General features: G+C 41.6%; 3 protein-coding genes across 6 annotated transcripts in view; 2 read left to right on the top strand and 1 right to left on the bottom strand.

Annotated features, from left to right (window-relative positions):
- The first annotated feature begins 4895 nt into the window (after positions 1 to 4895).
- m17 (IL-6 subfamily cytokine M17) lies at positions 4896 to 6478 on the top strand. Its single transcript, XM_052050882.1, has 3 exons — positions 4896 to 5076; positions 5603 to 5745; positions 5834 to 6478. Exons 1-3 carry the CDS (start codon positions 4896 to 4898, stop codon positions 6290 to 6292), a joined length of 783 nt encoding a protein of 260 aa, XP_051906842.1. The 3' UTR covers positions 6293 to 6478.
- Positions 6479 to 9879: 3401 nt separating this feature from the next.
- tescb (tescalcin b) lies at positions 9880 to 13256 on the bottom strand. The gene is made up of 8 exons (XM_052050903.1): positions 12961 to 13256; positions 12048 to 12117; positions 11798 to 11878; positions 11575 to 11714; positions 11435 to 11496; positions 11028 to 11135; positions 10902 to 10949; positions 9880 to 10694 (listed from the first exon to the last, which is right to left on the bottom strand). The coding sequence occupies exons 1-8, from the start codon at positions 13022 to 13024 to the stop codon at positions 10617 to 10619; spliced, it is 651 nt and encodes a 216-aa protein (XP_051906863.1). The 5' UTR covers positions 13025 to 13256; the 3' UTR covers positions 9880 to 10616.
- Positions 13257 to 13514: 258 nt separating this feature from the next.
- cabp7b (calcium binding protein 7b) overlaps positions 13515 to 22671 on the top strand; it is a 38935-nt gene continuing 29778 nt past the window's right edge. For all 4 annotated transcript variants that reach the window (XM_052050909.1, XM_052050906.1, XM_052050908.1 and 1 more), the window contains exons 1-2: positions 13515 to 14885; positions 21428 to 21518. The gene's annotated coding sequence lies outside the window, so the exon portion shown is untranslated. The remainder of the gene's footprint in view (positions 14886 to 21427; positions 21519 to 22671) is intronic.

The raw sequence follows: 22671 nt of genomic DNA, 5'->3' as shown, positions 1-22671 counted from the left end.
GCTCTGTAAATAAATTGGTCATCAGCATTTTAGGTTGCAACCCCCCCCCCCCCCAAAAAAAACGAGCTATGACAGATTCACATATGCCTTTCTTTCAGTTGTCGTGCCTTTTTTTTGGTAAATGTATTTATTTAAATATTTTTTCCATTTGCTCATCAAACTAGTTGTACATGACCAATGGTGAGAATTGTGCTGTTTTTTGGTATGAATATTTGTACTTGAGCATATAGCAAGAACATGCCCACCAACACCCGTCTATGTACTCACTTGACGGATCTTACAAGTTTTTTTTTTCTTTCGATAGTGTAGAGATTGTATCATAATGGTGGACAGACTCTCTCTCACACAAACACAAACACACACACACACACACACACATACACACACATACACACACACGCGACTTTTTAGTGGCTTTGACAACTTGGACACTTTTCATGGGAACTCAAACTTGAGATAAAATGCGCTGAAATACAGAATTTGTTTTATGTTTGGAACAGTTCCACATTTAAAAAACAAAACAAAACTTTTTTCATCATGCGTTGAACCCTGTAAAAAAAAATTTAAGAATGGTAAAAAGGCCAAATTTAATTTGAGCTACCAAAAAAAAAAATCCGAGTTGATATTGGATATTTTATTTTGAAATATCACCAGGTTTGAGAGCCCGTATTTTAGCACCGATATGGATATACTTGAAAATTATGACATTATTGTATTTTTTTAAATGAGAAAGAGATCATTTATTTTAATTAACTATGTAAAATCTCCGTAATTATTCATATCTGTATCCTTTCATTGAATCAAATTATCAAAGCAGAACATAATATAATGTACTTACTTATTAATCGGACATATTGTATATTTACCCATTGTCATCATAAATTATACTAGGAGGAAAATTCTCAGAAAAAAATAATAAAACCAAAACAAAAATGTAAATTAAATTCAATTTTTTTAAAATGGACAGAGTTATAATGGCAGAAGAAATTTAATTAAAAAAATTATGATTAAAATAACACCGAACAATCATGTGAAAAAAAACATTGTATATATTTTGGGACCCGGATATTTTATTTTTTCAAGTCCTTTATTTGCTGATGGCCTGAAGCAAAAATGTGACTCCATCAATAGAGGCTCCAAAAGGACAAATATGTCTGTATTTTCAGTTACAGACATATTTCAATTCAGAATAGAGAAATAGGTCCAAATGTATTCCATATTGAAAAATATCTGTAAAGGAAAACATAGTACTGTATACAGTAAATGCACAGTACAATATACAATACATTTGATTAGAAGTGTTGATTTATTCCATGCAAAGTGTCCAAGCAGGATGTTGCAACCCTGGAGGTTACATGTTGGGCGGGGGACAGACAAGGTCAGCTTTCCGCATTAATTGTGACCTAAGGGTTGGACTGACACAATATTTGCCATGACGTTCGTTGAACAGATTGCACAATTGTAATTTTTTTTGACCGAATGGAAGAACAAATCGTTTGGTGCTTCATTTCTTACACCAATTTTAGCCTTGTACCCCCTCTTTGCCCCTCTCACAGTCAACAGCACTCAGTCAAATGAAGCCCACGCTAAGATTGACTTTTCTTTCGCCAAAATGAGTCTCTTGCAGCTGCAGTGGGCTGACTCCCTTTTCGGTGGTTTTGCAGAAGGCAGTTTTTGATCTGCAACTAAAATCGGAGGACTTTATCGCACATCTTGGTGATTTTTGATGCCGATGATGATTGCTTTTACGGAAGTTGTGGCTTTCCTCTGATTTTGACAAATACAAATGACTTTTGGACTTGGACCATATTGAATACATACAATGGATGGTATCACTTGCACTTTTGTCTTGTCTTCATCTTCAGCTCTGTTGTCAAGGTTGCCTAAAACTGGAGAAACAATTTGGAATTAGAGAGAAAAAAAAACTTAGTGCAAGAGTGGCCCAAGTCCAAACATCTCTTGCACTTTTATCTAGGGATGGGAAAATACCAATAACAGGTTTTGGTATCAGGCCAATACTGCCCTCATTTTATTTTATTTTTTTTACGTATGCAGGCTGCTAATAACAGACTCCGATACTTAAGGCAAAGGAAATCTTACATCAACTAAGGCTATGTTCAGATTGCTGGTATTATTGCTCAATTTAGATTAAAAAAATGTTTTTTGCTTATTTTCTCCGTCATCAGCCATGACTGGATGGTGGTGACGTCTGTCGCTTTTCAATTTAGATAAAGTCGGATACTGGCGACCTATTTATTCAGACTGAGGTCACATTGCAAAGAAACGGATATGTATCCGATTTAGGATCACATATGGAAGTGACCCAGGTCGAATTAAGAAAAGAAAAATTCTGAATTGAGGCATTAGACCGGGGCTGTCAAACTCATTTTTTGTCGTGGGCCACTTCAGAGTTACGGCTTCCATCTGAGGGCCGATGTAAAATTTCAACGTTATTTATTCCCCATCACAATTTGGCATTTTGGTAAAGATTTAAGCAAGAATCATGAAAATTGACACACATGATTTGCTCCGGTGGGCCACATAAAATGATGTGGCGGGCTGGATCTGGCCCCCAGGCCTTGTCTTGGACACCTGTGCATTAGAATGTCATTAAAAAAAATCTGAATCAGGTCACATATGGGCAAAAAAAATAAATAAATCCAATATGGGTCACAGTCTGAACGTAGCCTTTTCCCTCCTAGGCAGTAGATGGCGCTATATTGCGGCAGTTTGACACGTCGATAAATCACCATCCGTCAGAAAGACAATTTGTGGTTCACAATGTTTTGTTATGGTGTTAAATGAAATTTTCGATACCAAAAGTACGAAAGCAGAGGTGGGGAACTCGTTGCCGAGAGATTTGAAAGAGTTTCAGAACGGTTGAATAATAAAAAGAATTTTTCAGAATCCTGAAGGCAATAGAAACTGAGCACAAAACGGCTCCATGATTGAACATTTTTTTTTAAAAAATTCACTATACGATGATGATGTTCCTTGTATGCAGTAAGGCCTTTTTATGTGTGCAAGTGAAGCCTTCACAAGTCTAAAAAGTGCTGCAAGGCTCACTCTCAGTCTTCAAATTACTCAACAAGACACCAACACACACAAAAAAAATGGCTTTCCCAACTTGGCCAATTGTTGCGCGAGATGATTTGGAGGATGATTATGATGATTTTCATGATAAAGATGATTTAGGTTTTGACGCCGCGACTTTTTCGAGACATGTGTTTAGTTAGAACATAAATATGAGGTGACACGGTATACAAAAATGATTGGGTGGATGAAGGGGAACTCTCCTAAACGACCCTGGTCACCATTCTCTTTGTGGTTCTGACACAAAATAAATGACTATGTTGAAAAACAACTTGATTGCTTCTTTTTTTCGGGTTGTATTTGTCATAAAACAAGCCCCCGAAAGATATATTCAGTATATATATAAAAAAAATATCCTATTTCTTTCAAACAAAAATTATAAATTACTAGGGAATGAGATAAATTGGTCAATAAAAGCAAATTAAACAATAAAAATGTCAGACAGCTAATCACATTCATTTAATTTGAATTCAAGTTAAAATGAATATTTAAAAAAATATATATAATTTAGATGTAAAATATTAGCAAAGTTGAATTACTTGTTTAGTGAATGTAAAAGATGTCAAATAGAACCATAAAACAGCATAAAATATTTCCTTATCTTACAATGAATACAAAATACAAAAATATTAGCAAAGTTAATTTAAATCAAAAATGTAAAAATAAATCAGTTTAGAATGTCTTTAATTATTAAAATGGAACAAAATTATTATTGTGATTCCTAAAATAAAAATTATAATTTAACTAGTTATTTTTTATAAATACAAAAAAATTATATTTAATAAATACAATTACAATGCAGTTTAGATTCTCAATGTAACAACATGTAAATTATGAATAAAAAACATGACATTATTATTGCCTCTCTGATGTTGCGTAACATGGGAACCAAAATACATTAAACCACACAACACGCAAATTAATGATGAATGTAATCCTTCATCATAAGTGCACGTGATTAGTCATTTAACACCCCCCGCCCCCACCCACCGCCCTTTCATGTGTCAACCACCATTAGCGAGGGTTGAATTTACGTCATCAGGTGCCCCCAAGCGGAAGTGGCCGGCACGATAATGAGGCGGTGGCCAACCAACAGGATTACACATTTATATTGCTTCCAAAAAAAAAAAAAAAAAGACCAAAAAATTATTGCGCTGCCATCTTTCCAGGGCGCTTCCTCATTGCCCGACTAATGATGCAACAACGGCGCCCGAATGTGACCTCAGCATGACTGGGCTATGCAGGCCCTCGGACCAACACCACTCCCCCCAACCCCTGCCCCCTCCTACACTACATTTTTGCGCACAAAGAAGTAGATTGAGAAAGAAGGCTTCCGCTGCTTCCTGTTGAAAATGCTCACATACAGTCAAAAATAAAAATACAAGGAACTTGTCCTTAGATTTGGCCTCCACCACACCTGCCCGCCATTAATAAACATTTCTGAATCATTTCTGAGTGTTTGAACACAATCAACACATCACTGTTTCATGATAAATCAAAAGACATACCGTAACTCATAATTTTTTTTTTGCATTCAATTATTTACAAATCATCCATTAACTAATTATTGAATTTGAATGGTCATTTCCTCTCATTTCAACAAACGAGGCCATGCTGGGCAAACGCCTCAACGTGACCCGATGGGCATGTTCGGGCATTGTCCCTCGCCATGGCTCTTGCCAATAAAGTTGCATATATAGTCACGGGCAAAAGGCCGCATCAGCACCAAGCAAAAGGAGGAAATTCTGGGAAATTTGGTTGCCTCACAAAAACCTTTCACGTCACTTCCCGAGATGACAAATATGCGGTTTGCGAGCACTTTAAAAAAACACAAGCTGGCCGGGGTGCAACATGAAGAGACGCAAGGGACGCTGGCAAGACCGCCAAGACAGAACTCAAGAGTGACAAAAGTGACGCTTGTTGCTACCTGGAAGAGAATGATTGGACGCCCGCTTTGGACTCAGTGGATGAGCACACCAACAAGTAAGTGAGGAGGGAAAACTTCCATTTGGCATTGTGAGAACAATCGTTGACATCAAGATGAAAAGACAGACAGAAAGCTTGACAGGTTGATTGGCTGACAGTATAGACAGACAATCAATAAAACTGACAGAGAGACCATACCGGCAGATAGAGACAGCCAGACAGACAGATAGCTTGAGACAGACAGCTATACAGACACACAAATACAGACAAACAACAGACAGATAATTACTGTAGCTTGATATACAATGACTAGACAGCCAGCAACAGACAGACAGCTAGCCTGAGACAGACGGACAGCTCACCAGAGACAGACAGATAAACACAAATAGATAACAAGAGAGAGACAGACAGTGACTGTAGCTTGACATACAATGATTAGAGACAGCCAGACAGACATATCGATATAAATAGACAGAAAGACAGAGAGAGCGAGACAGAGCGGAAGACGGCCAGAGACAGACAGATATGCTGAGTCGCATATCCAGTTGATGACCACTGTGTTCCTTTGTACCTGTCTCTCCAGCGTTGCTTGCTCTCCTGCTGCTCCTGCTCTCCACGAATTGGGTGTCCTCCATGAGGACTCGTCAGTGTCCCGAGTCCCTCCAGCGGCTTTTGAGGCTGACCAGACTGGCACAGAAAGAATCTACGGACCTCGTCAAAACTTACGTGAGTCTAGACTCTCCCGGAGGTTTATTGTTGTCACACCCCTTAGGATGGGTCTTAAATTTTTCCAACGGTGTCTCTCTCACTCCAGAAAGCCTCACAGGGGGAAATGTCGGATGTCTTCTGTCGGGCGTCCCTACAAGACATCCCCGAGCCCGGCATCTCCGGCCTGGAACCTTCCGAGCGGATGGAGAGCATCCTGGACCACCTGCAGGAATTCCTACCCCACCTGAGGCGCATCTACGAACAGCAGAAAGATCTCCAAGCCCCCGATAGTCCGGTTCTGGTCCAGCTGGGGCATGTGAGCCAACGAGGCCGGGACTTGGGAGCACTGGTGCGGGCTTTCTTCTGGAACACCTTCCCCAACCTTCAGGAACCGGCTGAGGGGCCCACAGTCCTGGAACCACCGCCCCAGAACATCTTCCAGCAGAAGGTCTACGGATGCGTGGTGGTCAAGACTTACAAGGAGTTCCTGAGCAACGTGGCCCGAGAATTCAGGAGCCTCAAGGGCAAAGTATGCAGAGGGAGGAGGCGTCTCAGATCCATGTGACACCAGGAAGACTTCAGAGGGACTAACTTGACATCAGGCCTATTTATAATATTTATATTTAATATTTATTACACAAATGCTGAGAAACGTGCTATATTTTTGCATTGGGACGAGGGAATGGACTTCTAGAAGCATGGATGTACTAACGTGACCCAGCAGCTCAATAAAAAAAATAAGGGAAAAAAATGAATAGCTCACTTTGTTCATTTTATTATATCATGACTGCTATTTACGAGGGCCGGTGGTCGACTGGTTAGCGTGTAAGCCTCACAGTGCAGAGGTACCGGGTTTGATTCCAGCTATGGCCTTCCTGTGTGGAGTTTGCATGTTCTCCCCGTGCCTGCGTGGGTTTCCTCCCACATTCCAAAAAACATGCATGGCAGGCTGATTGAACACTCACGATTGTTCCTAGATGTGAGCGGGGATGGTTGTTCATCTGTGTGTGCCCTGTCAACCGGTCCAGGGTGTCCCCGCCTACTGCCCAAAAACACCTGAGAAAGGCTCCAGCACGACCCATATGAGGATAAAGTGGATCAGAAAATGGATGGTTGGATGGAAGCTTTTTAAAACTGCTGGGTTATGTCACTTCTAAGGGTTTTGTCACTTTGTTACGTCAGTTGCGGGTTGGTCAAGCATTCCCTTCCGGCAACAGCAGTTTGTCGCTTGAGTGGGTCACTCATTGGTCAGTCTCTTGGGCTAGACAATAACTGCTAGTCATTGGCCTTTCAATTACATTGACTGCTCGTTTGTCACTTTTTGAGCCTCCGATTCCGTCTGTCATCGGTCCCTGTGCTAGGTTTGAAACTTATGCTATTCATTGTTTGATTTATTAGGACAGACACTGACTGTGAGTCACTGGTCAGTTTATTAGGTTAGTCTGCTTGCATTATATTCGGTCGGTCACTGGTTGCTTCATTCCAGGGTGACAAACTAATTTTTGTCGCCGGCCACTTTTGAACGTTGAATCGCACCTATCACATTATTACTTTAATGGGTAACAAAAGTATTGTAAAATCTTAAAGTCATTTATTACTTATTACAATTTGACATTTCAGTGCATTTTTTCGCAAGGATCATGGAAGTTGACACACATGATTTTCTTTCAGGGGCCTACATAAAATCATGTGGGGGGCTGTATCTGGCCCCCGGGCCTTGAGTTTGACACCCATGCTTTATTCGGGTGGGCACTTTCAGCATGCTAGTGATTGGTTGCTTTTTGTTTTTTCTTGGTCAGACTCTTACTGCTGGTCACTAGTCGCTTTCTTAGGTCAGTCAGTGGTCACGTGATATCGTGTAGTAAGTCATTGCTGGCTTCATTAGGTCAGACACTGACTGCCGGTCACTGGTCACTGTATCTAGTAAAACACTGACTTGTTGTCACCATTCACTTTATGAGGTCAAAGAGTGGCTGTTTGTCACTTGTGCTTATTAATATGATCGTTATTATGATGTGAACGTGGCCCAAATGGATTCGAGTGAGCCGGCAGCCGAATAAAAATCCGCAAAGAAGAATTTTTTGTTGTGTCGGAGGCGTCATGCGTTGCACCTGACCTTGTCCAAAAGAAAATCAGGAAGCATCCCGAGACATCTGACTGCATGGCGACACGCGTGGCACACAAGGAAGCGCGTCTGAGCGCTCGCTCACTGCCGTCGAGACGCGACGCGATGTCTCGCCGCTATTTGAGAGGAATCAGACAAATTATTGCGCATGCGTCAAAGGACACTTGATTAGGTACAGCAGCTGTGGTTGGCCATCTCTGATGTAGGTCATAGATTGTTGGCATGACATAAGAGGGCCCGGGCAGGTCATTTTCAGATCACAAGCTGTCTGGAAACTGGAAGTTGGCTGAATCAAGTTCCCTTTAAGAACCGCTCGGTGTTATTTAAAGATACAAGAGCTAGAGGAGACGAGAGTCAGTTTCAGCTTCTCACTTGAATCTGGAGAAAAGAAGCACAAAAATAGAAATTAGAAAATGCAATTTGTGTTCAAACAAATGCCAAGCATCTTTAAAATAATAAATAAATAACTACCCCAATGATCAACATTAAAATACTGTTGCGTGTCAATGACAAATAGGAGAAAGGTTTTAAATATGAATTCAAATGGAATTTACTGCACATAAATGGAATAAATACGAGACCAAACGCTTCCTTATGATTACTGTAAATGCAAATGAATGAGACTTAAATACAGGAGTTAAATACAACTGACCTGTACTTAAGCACTGACTCATTAGCGTATCGAGAAGGACTTCAAATACATGTCGAGGATAAGATTTTGAAGATTGCAAACATGTATATTTTGGAGGTAAAGATATAAATTTTCTCTGAGTGGAATTCTTAAAAAGAAACATTTTTAATGAACATTTTGACATTAGAATGGTTTGAATTGTTTAGAAAATTTGAATCTGCGGTTAATATTTCTTGATGGAAAATGTGGATCAAAAGCTTACCAACAAATTGGAAATTTTCTCATGGAAAATGTGGATTTTTTTTCAAGATTTTCTTTTTAATATTTTGAAGTTGGAATGCTTGAATTGGTTTAGGCATTGTCAATCTGAGATAAAAATTTCTTGATAGAAAATACCTCCCAATCGAATCGAGAATTTTTTTTGTTTCCCCAAAGTAGAATTTTTTTTTAATGCTGAAAATTTCAAAGTTAGCAGTTTGAATTAGTCGAGAGATTTGTCGATTTGTAAAATGTACCAAATATATTTGGGAATTTTATCTTTAATCTTTTAAAGGAATGCTGCAATTTTTAAGTTCAATACTTTGAATCGCTTCCGAAATGAATTAATGAAAAAATTTTAAATTTAAGGTGACTTTTCCAAATCTCCCCATCAATTCTACAGTTGGTTTTTATGGTTCTTGCACTCCAGGTGTTACCAATGAGTAGCATGTGCAATTAATGTTTATTTCCAGCAGAGAGCGGCAGAGAACTAGTCCTCCCCGATACAGGTGGCGATTCGGTTAGTATTTCAGTCGTGAGGGTTTCTAACCAGGGTTAGGATTTTAAATCCAGGACTTGTTTTTTTGTATGTGTGTGTATGTGCTTGAGGAAGATATTTAAAGCTTTGATGAGCCCTTCCGAGTTTCCCTTGTGCTTGCTTGCTTCTTTCCATCCATGCAACTCAGTCTTTCCTCTCTTCCTTTCATACACCCCGTGTTCATTTCTTCCATGCTACCGGCCTTGTGTCTGTACCTATTCAAACACTATTCTTTACTTCCTTACCTCCCCACTACTTTTCATACCAGCTTTCCTCCCAGATTCTTCTTTTCGTCCCTCCTTCTGTTTCCTTTTATCACATCCATTGCTCCTCTCTCCCATCCTTCTTTCCTTGAACCCTTTTCTTTTAAAACATCCTTGTTTCTTTCCCTCAACACCCCCCCTTCCTGAAATAATTTAAAAAGTGGAGACGCGCTTTTGAACAACTTGAGCAATTTACATAATCACATGACCACGGCTAATGAGATAATAATGAGGTGAAGCACAATTAACGCAACTGAAAAAAAATAAGCAAAAAAAAAGGTTGACCAAAAAAGAAAAAAACATTTGCTGCGATTTATGTATTGAAGAGAAACACAACTTCTTGAAAGTGTATTTTATTATGGAAAAATGATTACATGCCCAAAGTGGATTTAAGTGCTGAAGCCGTTTTGGCAGCCACAATATTAGGGACACCCACATGATCTTTTTCCGATTCAAATCATTGTTTTTTATTTTTTTGAGAAACAAAACACAATAAACAATATTATTTTATACAGCTCATATTGGATACGAATAGCGTGTGCAGCTGTACCTAATGTTGTGGCCACTCAGTGTCCTTTGAAGACAAGCATGTAATCCCTGAAGAGAATAATTAATGGATCCCATTAACAGTCTTAATTCTTTATCGTTTTGTAATTTGCATATAACCACAACACGCACATTAGTGGATTATTGTTTTAAGAGGCTGATCCACCCACCTACTACTGACACCAGACAATGTGAGAATACACATTTGGTATGAATTTGCATAGTCTTTCAAATGCAGTTAAGAGTATACATTGAAACCGTGTGATTTGTCGCCGATTTTGAGAGAGTTATTTTTTTCCCCCAATAGAATACTGTTTTCATCCCATTCGGTAATTGAGTTAATATAAATATATATTTGCAAGTGTTATCAGTGATCACTAAGTGTCCGCCATCCTCAATTTCTACATTATTGTAACTGTAACTTCGACTGTGGAACATATGCCGCAATGAACAGAGGTTCACTGTATACATGTGTTTTTATGAAAACAACAAACCATTTTTTTGATTCCCGTTCTCCTCATTCAGATGTTAATAACAAACAGTGGACGGATTCAGATTCAAAAAACGAACGTTCATCTTGGCTTCAATCTCGAAGCTGTTCAGCAGCTGATAAAAGAGCACAAACAACGATTTTTGGACACTTAACATTGTTCAGTAAGTTTCTGTACTTTTGTGATTGATCGTAATACAGGTATTGTATTTTTTTTTTCAGTCGCACTCGAGTGAGGAATTTTTAACATACTAAGACAATAGAGATGATTCTGATTGTTATGTTGACGTTATTGTTATGACAGAATCACGGCGGGTACACACCTTGAGGAAGTGCTCGAACGTGATGCCCTCGTAGAACTCGTCAGGCTCCTGCGAGTAGCAGGTGGAAAATTGATGACCACATAAGGCATGTCACAACTAGCGCAACGAGTCCTGAATGTACAGTACCATGTGACCCATGGATATGCCCGCCACCTCCAGCATGGCAGCGTCCGCGATGCTGACGGCCGTTTCCTTGCTGATGTGCACGCTGCGAGAGAGGAGCTCCTCCACCACCTGCCCACACATAGAGAATATGTTATTCACATTCAAGAGGCACACTAAGGACGTAGCAAACATCGCTCACTTTTTCTTTGGCTTTTTGGAGAGTTTTTGAAAAGATGCAAGAAGACATGAGCTGCTATTTAAAATTCATAAAAAGGACTTTGGACAGACCGTCAAGGATCGATTTGTGAAAAAATATTGAAATTAACCATGTATGGACATATGGGGTTCCTGCCGAACAGCAAGCATAAAGGGTGTTGTGCTCTTATTCAGAACTGGTGCTATGAAAAAACACACTTGGGCTGACTCACATGTCTGTACTCCGCCAGTGTAATGGTTCCATCATTGTCCGAGTCGTGCATGTTGAATAAAACTGCCCACAAAAAGACACAGCAGGCAATTTATTTTTAAAAAAAGCATTGAAAAATCCCCCCAAAAACAGTCAGCCTACATCTTAGCTTCTCTCTGCGGACGCTGTCACGCTCCTCATCTGTCATGCTGAGCGACGGTGGCTTGAAGTGGGACATGACCACCACAAACTCCTCCAGGTGGATCTCCTCCAGTGAGCCCTCTTCGGGTGGGATTAGGTTCCTGTAAACATTTGGGGGGGGGGGGGGGGGTGTCAGCTGAACAACATATTTATGCATGTGTGATGAAGAATCACGGCCTGGCACCTCCTGTCAAAGAAAGCCTCAATAATTTGCGCTCGGATGGGATTCCAGGCGAGGTCGTGGATGGCGTAGAAGTCTTCTCTCCTGGAGTAGACAACACACAAACACACACAAAAGAAAAATATTGAGCGTCAGTCGCCATTTCCAACAAGGCCTCGCTGCTGTCACTCAGATGCTCGGTGACAGCTGCAGCCCGTTGGACAGGTTTTAAACTTCCATCTACATCCGGATCGCATAAAAGAATTCAAAGTACCGCAGGGTGTCTTCATTGTGGCTCAAGTGCTTGAATCTATTGTGGAGAACCCCAATCTGCTCACAGGTGACTGCAAACATCAAAGCACATCGTTGAGATCCCTATATAGTTCTGTGTTAAGAAATAAAAACACACTTAACCCCCCCTGCACCCCCCCAAAAAAAATGATTGGATTAAAAACGTGCATGCATGGATGTGTGTGTGCGTGTATAAGTGTGTGTGCGCGTTATACTATCCCCTGGTGGCGAAGGCGCACAAACCTGAAGGAGCCGCACAACGACTGATAGCATGAAATATGATATTTCATGCTATCAGTCGTTGGCAACCCTGTACATAATATAGAAGTTATTTTCTGTTGTGTCTTATGTTTCATTGAATGCAGCAGAATATTAAATTATTTACAAGTAAAACCCGAGCTGGCACATCCCCATATGACTTCCACGCACAGAAGTACATACTCACTGGATGCTTCATTCGGTAAGCTTGCACACCTAAATACACTGAAGAAATAATGTTTACGGTATTTATTTGTGTATTTTTAAACAGTAGACAAAAGTTGGACATTTTTAACCACCAAAAACTGTTGTGGAACAAACATATCGTAGAAACAAATGGAGAAAAACATACAAAACTAAAAGAATATACAGTATTAAAAATATGAACCAATATCAAAGCATATTTAATTCAATTATATTTGGCGAAGAATTACGTTGCATCACAGTGAAACCTGTTTCTAATATTTTGAGAGGTGGACAAATGATTAAGCACGCCTCCGTCAATACCCGGCATGGTTCTCTCTTTTTAACCTAATAACTTTGTGCAGCTGTACCTAATTAAGTGGCGAGCGAGTGTAAATGTAACATTGCACAATTCCACAAACTACTACAATGTCGCAAGCACCCAAAATACTCACAGCCCGTCTTTTCTGCCAGTTGTCTGTACTCTGTAGGACCAGATAGTGACTGCCAAATGCCCATCTCGTTCACAGACTATGTATTAAAATAATAATAAAAAAATTAAATGTCCAAAACGGGACCAGGACATGTGGTATTGGTCGTATTCGTGGTGGTAGACGCCTCGTCAGCAATCTTGAAGCAAGCCTAACTTCGAGGGAACATGTTTGATAAGCACTCGCGTTCACCTAACTGCGTTGACACAAACACGACAGGCTTCATCCCGAGAAGAGCAAGCATTACTTCCGCAATCAATACACATGACGTCACACGGCAGGGTTCTCCTACTTCAACGTTTTTAAAAAAATCATCTCTATTTTTTAGTCATATATTAAGTCATATGAGTATAGTAAAGCGTCTATGCCTTTTATATCTCACTCTCTTTTAATTTTCAATGACTGTTGGAGTTTTGTTTTTTTGTTTTTGGTCGTTTGTTCCTGTATGTTGTTTTGGATGGCGTCGTAATGAGCCGATTAGAAACAGGTGTGCCCAGTAGTGGTAGAAAGACTCCCGATTGGCTGACAACCCGGAAAAAGGGAAATGAGGAAGATGTTTTGGGCCGGAATGAGACGCCAATGGGCGAAGAGGAAATAAGATAAGATAAGCGAAACTGCTGTTTGTATGCTTCCCTCTTGTTTTGTTCTTATTTCACACATGCCTGACCTTTTACTCAGTTGATTACAGAGAGAATGAAAGCCCCAAATACCATACAAAACTCATGTCAAATATTAACAAGGCAACTGGATGGTGTGCACAATCACATCACGATACAGGTACAGTGCTGCACTATAAAATGGCTGCTGTTATTCTTATTGGATATTGGGGAGAGCAATCATTCCCATCCGGTGTGTTATGCGAACTCGTCCAATTCGCTTAATTAAATGCTCTTTCATAACATGGAAGTAGGTATTGTACATACATAATTCGTTTTGTTGCGATTCATACAACAGATTACACCAAGAGTAAGTAAATGTGTGATGAATTGAAATAAGATCATTATCATTGACGCCCATGCTGAGCCGAGAAATGACATTACATGGCTGTTTCCTGTATTCTCTGTGTGTTCAAGTTGCTGTTGGTTGAGGGTAAATTCTTATCATAACCTTGATGTCACTCTCCTTCCCTGTAGACTGCACTTGGTCCTTGCAGGTTGGGAAACATTTGTGCATAGAGGATCAGTGTGTGTGTGTGCGTGTGTGTAAATCATGCAACCCAATCTGCGCAACCGTGTGTAAATCATGCAGCCCAATCTGCTGCTCTTGGCCCTGCGGCAAAATATCTTCTGTGAACTAGGTGTGGACTTGTAACAGCCATCCTATCACTTTGCAACAGGTTCCAACAATATCCGCATTTTAAAAAAAGCAACACAAAGAACCAGGGATCAAGCGTTGTCAAGTGAGGACTTGTTGGGTGCACGCCACAAGGTGGTAGTATTCCACCAAGCAGTCCAACAAGTGCCAGTTCTAGTCGGTTGCTTTAGAGCTGGGGTCAGGGAGGGCTATTGTGGTCAAGGTTGTATACTTTGATTGTGTTGACTAGTAATTTTGTCGCAAAGGTATGTTTTGGGGATAAAATCCAGTCTTTGTTGTGGTTGATGTGACTGCTTACAATACATTGTATTTGAAAACTACTATCGTAATGCATAGAATGTTTTTGCTTTTTGGGTGGGGGTGCCGCTTCCTCATCTGATCACTGACTCATTGCCTGATCTCGCCCCCCCCCTTCTTCCCCTGGCTACAGCCTGATGCAAGTCTCTCCAGCGCTGCATTGATCCTCATTTGCCAACCGCCATCTGCCCTTAAACTTCCTGCCTTGCCAGTCTCCCAGGACTCCACTCACTCACCGTGGCCATTTGGTGATCTGTTACAACCAATGACAACAAAGTGTGAGTTTCTTTTTTTTCCCCCATCCCATCCTGCTGTGGATTTCAGAGCATTACACGATCTGGCTCCAAACCCTTTCCCAATCTCCAGAGGCTCTTTATCTGGAGTTTGACGTTAAATGCGTTACTGAACTTGTTGCAGCAATTAAAAAAATCAATTCCACCTATTGCTGTTGTTCGGTGTACTGCAATTCAGTTTGATGAGGCAGTCTGCCTCTCATGCCGCATTAAAATTAATGCTCTTGTTCAATTCTGTCCAATGCCATGTTGAATAGGTCGAAAGAATTAAGAGTAGTTTGATGTTAAGGAGCGATCTCAATAAGAATGTACTTATTATTGGGAAAGGTGTGCTCCAATCTTATTTTTGTTAAGCACAAAGTGCTTTTCGCTAACAATCACAACGCATGAAGTAGGATAATTACATTTGTTTCAACTAAAAGTGAGTGAATTATTTCATCAAAAAAGAATTTTACATTTTCATTTCTTTCTACAACTAACTTCAAATTAAACAGAAAGCCTTAAAGCACAAATGTTTGGCTACCCCTGGGATGGCACATAGCCTACGATATATTGATGGCTTTGTTTAACAAATGCACAGTCGCCACTAAATGTGTAGTCTGTACAATGGATTAAATTTAATAAAGCATTCAACTGGAGCCGGGAAAGCTAAAAACAAACTTCTTTACTCTAGCTTTGTCTTTCTCATCATATGGGTTTATTTTTGTTGGTAGACTGTAACCAATCAAATCCTAGAAGGCAGATTGCTTCACAGCTGTTTTGCAGTGCTGCCAAACGCTTGTAACGATCGCAGCCTAAGCCTTCGCCACCTCCGCCGCAGACTTCGCCGCCGTCGCCACCGCCCTCAACCAGCAGCTGTCACTCGCGGTGGTGAATCGGGAACTGTGACCGTGTCATTAGCATTCCAGAACTGATATACCGCCACTGATTATAGCTTGATGTCCTACTTGGAGTAGTGTGGACCGTTGTCTTCATCGAAATTTGAATTGCAGGTAAATGACCTAGCAACGTGGCAGCTGTAAAGGCCAATCAACGTAGTATAGTATCAAGTGCTGTTTCACAAGAAAGAGTGAGTTTCCCGCTCACCCGAGCGAGATCCATTTCAATTGTCCCGTTTGGCCATGTCGCCCGGTGTGCGGCTGGCCTTGGCGGTGTGCGTAACCGACACAAAAAGAAATGAGCTGTCTACGGCAAGAACAACAGGCAATTGTGAAGCTGATTGAAGACATGCTTGGATGCTGAAATTCAGATTGAGGTTTTGCCCCCGCGAAAACACCATTTATACCAGTCACGGGTGAAACGAACATGTGAGCATCTATTATCTACATATATACCTCTATATGTAATTTTTTTTTCTGCCCTGAATTGCGAGGTGAGGAAAACGCCACCATAGCAAGGATTGATGCAATTGCTTCTATACCATCAATCTCTCCTCAAAAAGGAAAAAACAACACCCCCCCGCCCACTCCCCCACCCCACCCCCATCTCTACGAGCCCATGTCCTTGATGCGTTCTCCCCCGCGATACCGCAATGACCTTAGCGCGTTTTGTCTGACGGCAGCGCGTACGTGAGCACGCGGCACTGGTGGCGGCTGTGGAATTGATTTGAATAAAGAAGGCATGGAGAAAATGATGTTTGCGCCTCGAAATGGGAGAAGGGCTGGTCAAGGAACACAGGGCAGCTGGTGCCTGATTGGCATGCGCACGGGGGGCTTCTAAGGGGAGGCCGAGAAGTTGACAGGGCGCCGCACTACTGCCTTGGACGACATCTGCTCACAGAGAAGAAGAGAAGATGAAGAAAAGATGTCCTGAGGGTGCTGGGCCTTTTTGATTCTCCTCCCTTGCTTTCTGCTTCACTGAGTAGCGGCCAGCTCGAAGCATGTCCGACACATTTTGACATCCTTTACACTAGCATGCAAACAAAACCACTGGGCACAACACAACCGTATGGACAATTACCACCCGGCTACCACGGTGAACTCTCAGGCGCAAGGTCCCGATGCAATTAACGGCAGGTTTGCCGTTTCCCAAATCCAAACAGTGACTTCAATCCTTGAATGTTTCTTTTTGTGACACTTAAACGTATCAAGAAAAATGAGACTCAGGAAGGGCTTTAAATGGCAACGTTAGAATTGATTTACCTGTGTACAGTATAACGAGAGGCTAGATCATATCACTCTAAAGTAGCTGGGTAAGGAAGACTTGTTGCGCACTTCTCCAAATAAAATCCCCAATCGTGCTTGCTTCAAGCTGTTAATTTGTAACCGTCGTAATACTAAAAAAAAACAACCCTATTTTTGTTTCAAGTCATCACGATTCATTAACATGATTTGTCATGGCGTTAAAAACCTTCGATTTATTCAACAAAATGTTCCAAGTTAAATTATAACTTGAAAGAACAACCCGACACATCTCCGCACAGTAATCGTTTTTTCTGTGATTATAATCAGAATCGAAATGGCTTTGTTGTTATTGTCCCGCAGGGTGCAATGAAACGGAACAGATACAACCTGTCCGAGAAAGAGAAAAACCATGAACACAAGGGGGATCTAGAATAATAATCCGTCGGGTCGCTTACAGCGCCCTGTCTTTGCAGTTGAAAACATAAGAGGTGGGTGGGGGGTAAATCAAAACAACCCTGGACCGACCTCCTGTGAAGGAGTGCACGGTACGGATTTCGCGGGTGGTGGGGGTGAAGTCAGCAAACAGGCATATAGGACACACAGTTGGGGTGGGTGCGAGTGGTTTGCCGCAACATTACAGTCCAACCTGCAGAGGGCAGTCTTCACAGCCGACAGCACCGCCACCACTTCCCATTCTGCAGGTGCACCATAATAGGATCGACCGTGACGTGTATTGCATTTGTGTGATCACGAGTGTGTATTCATGAGTCCCTGTAATACGATCATCATCGTGAAGCTCTTAAAACTGAAATCGCCATCAACTTTCAATCAATTGCCCAAACCCTGGTTGTACCTAATGAAGTGTCCAGCGGGTGCATCTTAATGCCCCCGCGAGCAGCAGGTGGACCACACGGTGTTTGGCCTCTGCCATGAAGAGTTGCACGTCTGTCTCCGTCGGCAAGGAAAAACACTCATAAATCAGCCGCTCGAAGACGAGGGAAGCGCTCGTGAAGAAGAATCACGGCCCATTTAATGGCAATAAAACGCCGCTTCCTCCTTTGTGCGCTGCGCTGACAGGAAAGTTGAGCCTTTGTATGCAATTATTCATTGGGAGTGCCGTATGATCTACCTTCACCGTAACTTACGTGACAAGTGACGCCTTTTTAATGCTGCTCTGCCTTTGTTGGATGTAACGAGGCTTTTGTTTTTAAAGCCAAGGAGAAGTGTCGGCATGCCACTTTTTCTCTCTTTGCCCGTTAAAACTTGAGTCGCGCTAATTAAGCCAAGTGTGGGTATTTATGAATTGGTCGTTCGCTCGTTACAAGCCCTAAAGGAGGAATTTGTGTCATTGCACTGGGCTAAGGTAATAATCTTAATGACTGGCATCGTTTTGGAGGTGACCCCCTTTCTCGAATAAAGGTAGAAGCACGAAAAGAAGTTCTTGCCCAAATCTGATCTGTGCTCTGCATCCGTGAGTGTTTTATGTAACGTATTGGGATGACATCTCTATTTGTTGCCCTTGGCGTGTCGCACGGGCCATGTAGGCCACAGCGAGGACCAGAACTGAGCGCCGAAGACAGTTTGCAGCACATCACGTGATGATAGTCATAAACTGTCAGTGCAGTGGGTGTTTTTGAGCAGAAGCCTGGATTACTGTTCGTAATTCACCGTGTCTAACGCGGCAAATACAGTTCAGATGTTCTAGTCGGCTTTTTGATTTCCGAAGATAAGCCTAAGGTTTTCGTGCTGACAGCTATTTGGAACTGTTCGTAATTCCTTGCACCATGTCAAAAGACCGAAATAAAGTTCAGCTGTTCTAGTAGGTTACCTAACTAAGGTTGAAAATAATCTTCAGATTTTCTGTTAGGCTTTTCCAGGCTTTTTTTGTTTTGTTTATTTTCTTGTCGAACTCCGAAGGCTTAATGCTAATGCTGACTACTATTGGAACTGTTCATAATTCCCTCCACGTTGTTTACGGCCCCAGGTCCAGTCAAGGCCACCGCTTTGCTTCACTCTACAGTAGTCATGGTGATCTAACAGTGATGAGTAGCTTTGTATTTGCACCAAACATCCCAAAAACCTGAACCTCGGTTTCATCAGACCCTAACAAAATCTCGAAAACACATTTTGATAAACGTGCTTGGATAATAAATGAGTTTGACCAAAGAACGTCAGGTTGTAATTGTTAGTCCTCTCATGCAGCGTGCTATTGTGTTGGCCACCCGTGCGTCAGTGTCTGGCCTAGTTTGCCCTTAAAATGGACTGACCGTACTGGCTGCACTGAAGGGCACGCGGGCCTTGTTAAGCAAATGGATCCAACCAGAGGGGGGGCGTGAACGTTCTGCTTCATGCCACACTTTGCCCCGCTGTCATTTCCCATTTCTCAGAGGAATTATCTAAATACCGATTCCAAATTTTTAAAAATGGCGACTTTTAAACTGATGTCGTGATGACGATTGTAAAGGTCACGGGCAGGAAAAGAGAGAGGAAAAAAAAGAAACTCTCCAGGCCTGAATCTTATTTCGGATATGACTCACTGGATGCTGTAAATCAAGGGTGTCAAATTTGTGAGCTCAAAAATTCCACCGTTTTTGAAATGGGCCAGCAAATTGTAGATGACATAAAGCTTACATGTAAGATTGTTTATTTTCGTAGTGATTTTTTTTCCCGTGATTTATACTTTTCAGTTTTGGTGTATTAAAAAATAGGAAGACATAAAACGTTTAGCTCCATACAGTACATTACATAACATACAATAGCGGAGTGGGCCAAATGTGGCCCGTGGGCCTTACTTTGCCCACATCTGCTCCCTGCAGCCCTCATCGTGGAAAACATACATTCCAATTGTGCAGTCATTTTTCCAACTACTATGTAAATATTCCACTCGACGATTACGTGACGTGCATACGCATTAAGTGGGAACATCTGTTTGAAGCCCACGAGCCTTCCAGAAAGACGTGCGGGGTGTCGTCGAGGTGATTGGCTCCTCCTGCGGCAGAATACCAAATGATTGGCACAAGAACATGGAGCCGCAAGGAAGGCCTGCGGTCGTTCCCTCTGGGTAGCGTTGTCCCAGCACCCCAAATTGACCTCGTATTCATTTTTAATTTTTAGTGTGTTCCAACAGCAGAAAGTGACTGAAATCAATATTCCTAGCCCGGCACGGCCACCTTTGTTGTGACCTTAAAAAGTCGATGCCGCACCAAACAAACAAAACAAAGTCATTCATTTTGTAGCATCAATTCAAAGCACAATCAGGAACATTGTTAGGTAAGCAAAATGGACAGGTTTTCTAGCACTTACTGTGTTATGCTGTTCTGCATGACAAACGGTTGATGTAGTGACAAGTACGCGGTAATGTTAGCTAATGAACATCATGTCGAAAACTGTGTTGGGACTGCAAGTCATGGTTCATGCTAATGAAGCACTCTAAAGGGGACGTCAACCCCCAAATTTTCATTACCAGATGTTCTATGTAGCCTCACTAGTGTAACCACGACATTCGGATTCATGTTGTCTTTTTGGAAAGTCCAATCCGTTTGTGCCCAGATCAGAGGACGGACATTTTGACGATTGCCATTGACTCAAAATGACATCACGCGTCTTTTCCCAGTAAACAGTCAAAAGTGGTTTTCTCCCCTCTTTGTTGTTGTGACCAGCATCACCTCTCTTAATAATTGATTTGTAGTGTTGACACATGGGCTGTATTCTGTTTTCTCTGCAGGCTTTTTTTTTTCATTTTTCTGTGCGTTCATCTAGTGTCATCTTGATACGAGCCGTCATCTTTATCGCCAAGGTCAACCAATTGCTGATGGCCGTTTTCATGACTGGCAGGCCCGGGTCCTTGGACCCGCTACGCCGAGTGGGATTGATGAGGATTTAGTGGTCGTGGAGGGCACGGGGGTGATAAACTTGACAGGGTGGCGGCATCTTGCTGAACATTTGCTTTCATTCTGAACAAAATGTCAGAATGAAAGGTTATGCTTTGACAACTGGTTTTAAATAAGATGTACAGCAACAAGTCGATGCAAAGCTAGCAACTTTATTGAATCATTCTATGAAGTGACCAGAACCGTAATGTTTGCACAAACTCCATTTGGATTAATATATGCTATGGATATAAAAAGTCTACACACCCCTGTTGTAATGTGAGTTTATATTTTTAAAAAAAGGATGAATCATTTGAAAACTTTTTCCATCATTGTGACTTATAATCTGTACAATCAGATGGAAGAGTAAAAAAAACTCACGAGGTTGCACAAGTGTGCACACCCTCTTCCAAGTGGGAGCTGCCTGTGTTCACAATCAACCAATCACACAAGCGTCTCATATTAACTGCAAATGAATTCTAGATGCTCTAGTAGGCTTTTCCTGACTTTTGGTGTTGTTTTGCTTCCTTTACAGAAGCCTGGATGTTATATGGCCTTGATGTTACACCTCAGTGATGCCGTGCTGTGTCCTCCCATGCTGTTCTGTCCATTTACATGTGGGGGAGGTAGCTATCAAAATCTTGACTTGAGACCTCTTTGTGGCAAGGTAGCCACATATACTGTGTGACACTGTCCGTTGCCTGACCTCTTTGCAAACAAGGTCCCTTGCACAATCTTTCTTCCACAGCATTTTTAGAACTAGGCGGAGACACTTGGTTTAGTTTTACATTTGATGTGTGTGGGCAGACACTCCACACACCCAACTGCAACGCTACCTTCACTTACGCATGCTCCAAATTACAAGCCATAAATTGCCTATAAAACTGCAAAGCCCAAGCTGTCGATTGCTGATGGCCACACGTTTGTCCAAATGATCCCTAAAACGAAAAAGGAAATGTATAGTGACTTTTCACTCCCCTCCCCCCCATAGTTCTCTGACGTGCACTATATTTTCATTCCATCATACCATCGTAAACCTTTAAAGCCCCTTTTAACCTTGACTGTCATTGCTTTGTGCGAGATTTGTGGTTTTCGTTCTAATTGTTTATCAGGGTGCTTCTCATTCAGCCAGAGCCGTAGATCCATAACAGCGTAAAGCCGCAGTCATCCGTCAACCCAAATGACGTCTCGACGCCCAACAAGCATACGAGTCACATGCAGATCTGTGCTTCGAGCTTTGCTCAGTGAATGAGGAAATGGCAGAGGAATAAAAACACGAGGCTCCCTTTTTTTTTTTAATGCAGCATTAAACCCCAGCCGATTAGATTTGGACCGCAGACTTCTTGTCCAGACTGCAGCACTTTCTATATTCGAGCTCTGACATCCCTGCTTAAATCTATTGGCCATCTAATTCTTATTTTAGCTCAATCATCCAGTAAAGTCACAGAAAATGAACATCCTTTTTTTCTTTTTATACTTCTTTCATAATAGTTCCAATACAATGCGGTTTTATTTTGCTGGAACCTTTTCATTGGTTGGACTGACCCCTTGCCTCACACAAAATCTTAATAATTCATCTTTTGTGGGAATTCCTTTGGGTGAAATTATTTTCCGACACAAAGCGCGGCCCATTAAAAAAAAGCTTGACTAAGTTTATTGTGCATCAACCGCATCGAGAATGAATTAGGTGGAGAACTCCTAAAGTCAGTTGTACTGTTAGAATTCGACCATTTTTCGGAAAAAAATCCACCTTTTGTGTCCAAACTGCCGTCACAATGC

Source organism: Hippocampus zosterae, chromosome 18 (genome assembly GCF_025434085.1).
Source record: "Hippocampus zosterae strain Florida chromosome 18, ASM2543408v3, whole genome shotgun sequence".
Lineage (NCBI taxonomy): Eukaryota > Metazoa > Chordata > Actinopteri > Syngnathiformes > Syngnathidae > Hippocampus > Hippocampus zosterae.
This window is presented reverse-complemented; position numbering and strand designations above follow the sequence as displayed.